Source organism: Sesamum indicum, linkage group LG9, assembly GCF_026168435.1.
Source record: "Sesamum indicum cultivar Baizhima isolate 11 linkage group LG9, ASM2616843v1, whole genome shotgun sequence".
Lineage (NCBI taxonomy): Eukaryota > Viridiplantae > Streptophyta > Magnoliopsida > Lamiales > Pedaliaceae > Sesamum > Sesamum indicum.
Window position 1 is genome coordinate 15,379,744 of NC_142665.1, and position 5,426 is coordinate 15,385,169.

At 40.8% G+C, this 5,426-nt stretch overlaps 1 protein-coding gene and 1 pseudogene across 1 annotated transcript; one reads left to right on the forward strand and one right to left on the reverse strand.

The window, feature by feature from the left end:
* LOC148786923 (uncharacterized) lies at positions 1 to 2,413 on the reverse strand (annotated as a pseudogene).
* A 195-nt stretch (positions 2,414 to 2,608) lies between these two features.
* Positions 2,609 to 5,011, forward strand: LOC110011326 (serine/threonine-protein phosphatase 7 long form homolog). The gene is made up of 5 exons (XM_088885019.1): positions 2,609 to 2,707; positions 2,821 to 3,372; positions 3,462 to 3,668; positions 3,750 to 4,193; positions 4,277 to 5,011. The coding sequence occupies exons 1-5, from the start codon at positions 2,609 to 2,611 to the stop codon at positions 4,895 to 4,897; spliced, it is 1,923 nt and encodes a 640-aa protein (XP_088741145.1). The 3' UTR covers positions 4,898 to 5,011.
* The last annotated feature ends 415 nt before the right edge of the window (positions 5,012 to 5,426 follow it).

Genomic DNA, 5,426 nt, shown 5'->3' on the forward strand with positions numbered 1-5,426 from the left:
ACAAAAAATATACAATTAATCCTGGCTACCCGGTATTGGCACATCCGATTGTGTTGAAGAATTTCTTTGTTGTGCTTGTTGTCGTGCACGCCTTTGCGCCCAATCCATCTCGTTGTGAATACGTGTTGTTTGATTTCGACCAGGGCGCGAAGAGATGCGAATAGTAGGATCGTGGACCAACTCAAATCCCGGTACATCCCAATAATCTTCGGAATGTACAGGTTCAAATGACTTAGAATATGTATTCTTATAAGTCATTATATCGTAATAATCCTTCACCATTGATGCAGCATTAATCATGAATGCAGCGCATACCTTTTGAGCGTGACTGCAAGGTATACCAAATTGACTCCATTTGCCGCAAGAACATTCTCGGTTCGCAATTTTGACAACATGGGTGTTGACTCCATGTCCACCGTGACGTCTTGTAACAACCGAGGCGGACTGTTGGAACTGATGGAATTTGGTGACGGTATGTTTAACAGAATTTTGATGCCAACGTGTGAACATCTTATATGCAAAATCCGTCCACAGTTGGTTGTTGGTCAACATTATAGTACTTCTTGCTAACCTCTCACGGAAATAATGGACACTTCGCTGAAACGTCATCTCAGCAATTGCTGTCAACGGTAGGCGGCGAGCCCCTTTCAATACTCCATTTTATGCATTCCGACATATTTGTCGTCAGAATTCCGCATCGCCATCCACCGTCATGTGATGCTGTCCATTTTTCCTTGTCGATCCTATCTAACCACTGAAACGCCTCGAGGGACTGTTTCTTTATCTCCTCCATAGTGCGATTGAATTTTCTGATCTGATATTCAGAGCCAGCTCTCCAACAAAGATCCTTCAACACGACATTTTTGTATTTACTGTTGAAATTGGAACACACGTGCCGCAAGCAATATCGGTGCACGCCGTTAGGTGGCACGAAATCCGGACATTCACGTACAGCTCTTGTGATACCAGCATGGCGGTCAGAAATAAGGCAGATACCCCGTCGCCCTCGTATAATGTGTCTGCTCAATTGTCTAAGAAACCACTTCCAAGATAAAAGTGATTCTTCATCGACAACAGCAAAAGCAAGAGGAAGTACCTGTTGATTTCCATCCATGGCAGCAGCAATCAACATCTTGTGCTTGTACTTTGTGTATAGATGGGTCCCATCTACACTGATAAGGTTGCGACAGTGTTGGAACCCTTCAATGCACGGCTTGAACGCCCAGAATACGTACCCTATCACATATGCACCGGTTGATGTGTCGCGGGCTTTATGTTGCCATTCAACAATCGTTCCTGGATTATATTTTTGGAGAGCTCCTAAGTATTTGGGTAGCTTTTGAACGGAGCTCTCCCATGTGCCATAAACCATCTCACGTGCCATTTTCAAACTGTACCATGCCTTTTGATATGCTATATCGTATCCGGTATGGTCTTTCACAGTCTGGATGACATGCTTGATTCCGTACGACGGGTTGCATTTTACATGTCCTAACAATAAAGAAGCAACATATACTCTATCTAAATTACCGTGTTCGAGGGACATTTGATTCAATATACATGTATGGTCCCCTCCGTATTTTGTTATTGTCCACCTTCCCATTTTTGGTTTGTAAATGCCTCGCAGCTCCCATCTACACCGCATAGCTGCAAAAAATAAAGACGAATCAGTCGAATAATTTTGTATGTTTAGACATATACGACAAAAAAATATATATATATATACCTTCGGTGGTATGCCTACACAATACTTTCCACTTGGTCTTTGAACTCTCAGGTACCCAATACTCGCGTCAGGCATATCGTATTGAGTGATTTTTCACCGCCTCGATTAAAGCTTCTTTATTTTTGAAAAGCATTCCCACATCAAGTCTGCCTTCGTTTTTGTCATAAAATTTTGCATACCTTAAGTTCGGTACATCAATGGAATCCACTGGTACCTCCGGGAATGTTTGTTCAAAAAATGGTATGGAGCGGTAAAATGTTTCCTGAGAAGTTCGTTGTGCCGTAACCGGCTGAGAGGATGTTGACGTACCTTGTGCAACATTTTCGGCGATAACATTTATGTCAACATCTTCGTTTCCATCCTCAGGTGGAATTGGATAATCCACTTCATCCGGTTCGAAAGCTGCATCTGATTCATTAGCCAGGCTGTCCGCAATAGGGTCTTCTGGCTGTGCAGAAGTTGGTATAAAATGGGAGGTGGATGGAGTATATAATATATATATATATATTATATATATATATAATATATATATATACATTAAAGGGGGCTGGCCCGCGCGGGCCAGCCCCCTTTAATGGAGGGCTGGCAGCGTGCCAGCCCTCATTAATGAGGGCTGGCCCGCGCGGCCAGCCCTCCATTATTGGCTGGCAGCGCCAGCCTTTGACCAAGGCTGGCGCTGCCAGCCATTGATTAAGGCTGGCCGCGATTTTTTTAAATTTTTTTTTTTAAAAATTAACATTTCCCCCCACCCTCATCCACCATTATAAATTGGACGGATGAAGGTGGGTGGAAATTCACTTCATCCACCAGCAAAAATTTTCAAATTTTCACCCACCTTCATCTTGTGCCGTGAGTTTGTATTCAATTTTTTTTTCCACACAAATGGATAGACGATCAGTCTACGGTCCTCGTGATAGTACTGTATTATCACAACAAGCCCAACATAGGTCTGACGATATTCCAGATGGTGACCTAGACGCCGTACTCATTTCACGGCGTGCGGATGGTACCTTTTGGAGCTACTTTAACCAAAATAATATGTCCGAGTGTGTCCAAGAAATCCTACACCAAATAGGATTTTATGGAGTCTATAGGTGCGGACGCCTTCAATTAAATCAACACCTCATCACTGCATTAGTGGAGGGTGGCGATCGGAGACGCACACCTTCCATTTTCGTGTAGGGGAAGCCACAATTACCCTACAAGATGTACAAATAATTTGGGCACTCCCAATAGACGGCGAGCCGGTGACTGGAATTGATTTCGACCGCACAACACAACAATGGCAAGAATATTGCCTGACTTACATAGGCTTTAGCCCGGATGCAAATGTGTTGAAGGGCTCGAGATTACAGACATCGGCAATTACATCTCATTTGTCGGCGGTCGAAATTACTTATAATACTCCCCAGGCTGTCGTCGTCCAGTACGCACGTGCCGTTGCATTACTTTTATTTGGGGGATTGATGTGCCCAGATTCCTCAGGTAACTATGTCTCATTACTATATCTTTCAAAATTAGAAGATATAGAAACCGCGAGGAACTACAGTTGGGGGAGTGCTGTGCTGGCATTTTTATATCGCGAATTGTGCAATGCCAGCACAAAAGGCAAAGCGGCAATTGGTGGAGCGCTGCAATTGCTACAGGTAAAATTGACTTAAAAAGTCTTACACATTTTTATTTTTTTTTTGCTATTGATATTCATTAATAACACATATTTGTATTGTTCGTGTAGATTTGGGCGTGGTCACGGATTACGCCACTATGTCCTGGACTTGGTGCCCAACGACTATTTATGGGCCAAGTGCAAATGGACAATAATCGCTGGCTCCCAGCAGCACCATATGGTGCTACTTGGAATTGTCAGCACACTTTCACCACTACAGTTCGGGGAACTGTACGAGTAATACGAGAAATTTTGGATGAGATGCAGGCGGATCAGGTAACTAAATTTTAATATTATTCGTATATTTATACCGTTTCCTTAAATTCATATTAATTTACATCTTTGTTTTTATTACAGTTCATATGGCAGCCGTATGACATGGACTCGGATGTCATTATGGCTTACGCCGATGAATTGAACCCCCAGTTGTGGAGGTCATCTGTTCCGTTAATATTCTACGCAATTGTTGAAATGCATCGTCCCGAACGAGTTGTTCGCCAATTCGGGATGAGGCAGAATGTACCAGAATCGACGGATACCCGTGATATGAGCCTCCATCAGATTTCCCGTAAAAATCACGCGGGCGCAGATTGGTCTCTGCAACACATACAATACATCAATAGATGGCAAAGACGATATGACACGGTTGTACATAGGCCACTCATTTCTAATAGAAGGGAAACAGAACGAGGTTATTGGGAGTGGTACTACAACATAACAAGAAATTTCGTGTCGTCATCTACTGATAGACGTGTGGAAAGCGGGTACCAACCTGGAGAAGCACCTATGTTGCAAGTTGTGGTACGTTATTATATAATATTACATGTTTTATTTTATATATATTTTTAACAACACAAGGCTAATTATTTTTCTACACTTTTCAGGCAAATGAGGTGAATGCCCTTGAAACTTTATGTCGATCTAGACCACCAAATATCGAAGGATATAGTCAATTGGTGGATAGATTTGAACATGGGTTACATATTATCAGGGAGGCTATAACCCAACAGCCACAACAAATTGCTTCTCCATCCGATGATGCTCCCACAACATCCCACAGGCAAAGAAGAAGTTCTAGCCGAATGTCAACTGGTTCAGTTGAACGTCGTGATTTTGGGGTGGATATAGCTGGTCCTTCTACAGTATATCCACCTCAAGATTATTACGTACCTCAACCGCCTCAAGATTATTATATGCCTCAACCATCTCAAGGTGATTGGTTTCAATCGACTCCATATATGTCAAATCAAACACAAGATTTTTCTCTTGACCTTGGTCTTGGTTTTAATCAACCATATACACAAGGATATAATATTTCACTAGTTCCATTTCCATCATTTGGTGCATATCGTGACAATGTGGAGTCAAGTTCTGAAACATCAAGTCGGTTTGTTGGGGAAGAAAATGAGGCGCAAAATGAGCCAGTTCAAAATGTGGGCGAGGAAATTAGAAGACCACGACGTCAACGCCACAGACGACATTGTGGAACGGGTGGACATTTTTGATATTTGTAATTGTATAATTTAATGTAATTTTTTACAATTATACAAAATAAATAACTATTACATTTGTACCCTTAATTGTAATTTTTTAAGTTAATGCAATGTTAATTTTATTAATTTTGGATTTTAGTATATTGTTAAAATTAATTATATATAAATTAAATTATATAATAATAATTTAAACGAAAAAAAAAAAAAGCAAAATTGTCAAGTCGGGAAACAAAATCCCGACTTGAAGTCGGGATTCAGGATCCCGACTCCAAGTCGGGATTCAAAATCCCGACTTGAAGTTGGGATTTTGTTTCCCGACTTGGCAATTTTTGCATTTTCTGGCATTTATTTAATGACGAGTCGCGATTTCAAATCGCGACTCGTCATGTTTTTGTTATTCTTTTAAAAATAATTATGTTAAAATAATTTTTTTTTATAATATAAAAATAATTAACTCTCTAAATTACTAAAGCAATCTTTTGAATATAAAATGCAATTATTTAAGTACAATAATTTCTAAAACCCAAAGCTTATCAAGGCT

What these genes read in the sequence shown, in the direction of transcription:
- LOC110011326 (XM_088885019.1), top strand. Translation starts at nt 2,609, where the DNA reads ATGGATAGACGATCAGTCTACGGTCCTCGTGATAGTACTGTATTATCA. An exon ending in CAGATGGTGACCTAGACGCC is followed by an intron (nt 2,708 to 2,820) that starts GTACTCATTTCA and finishes TGGAGTCTATAG; the next exon opens with GTGCGGACGCCTTCAATTAA. An exon ending in GAGCGCTGCAATTGCTACAG is followed by an intron (nt 3,373 to 3,461) that starts GTAAAATTGACT and finishes TTGTTCGTGTAG; the next exon opens with ATTTGGGCGTGGTCACGGAT.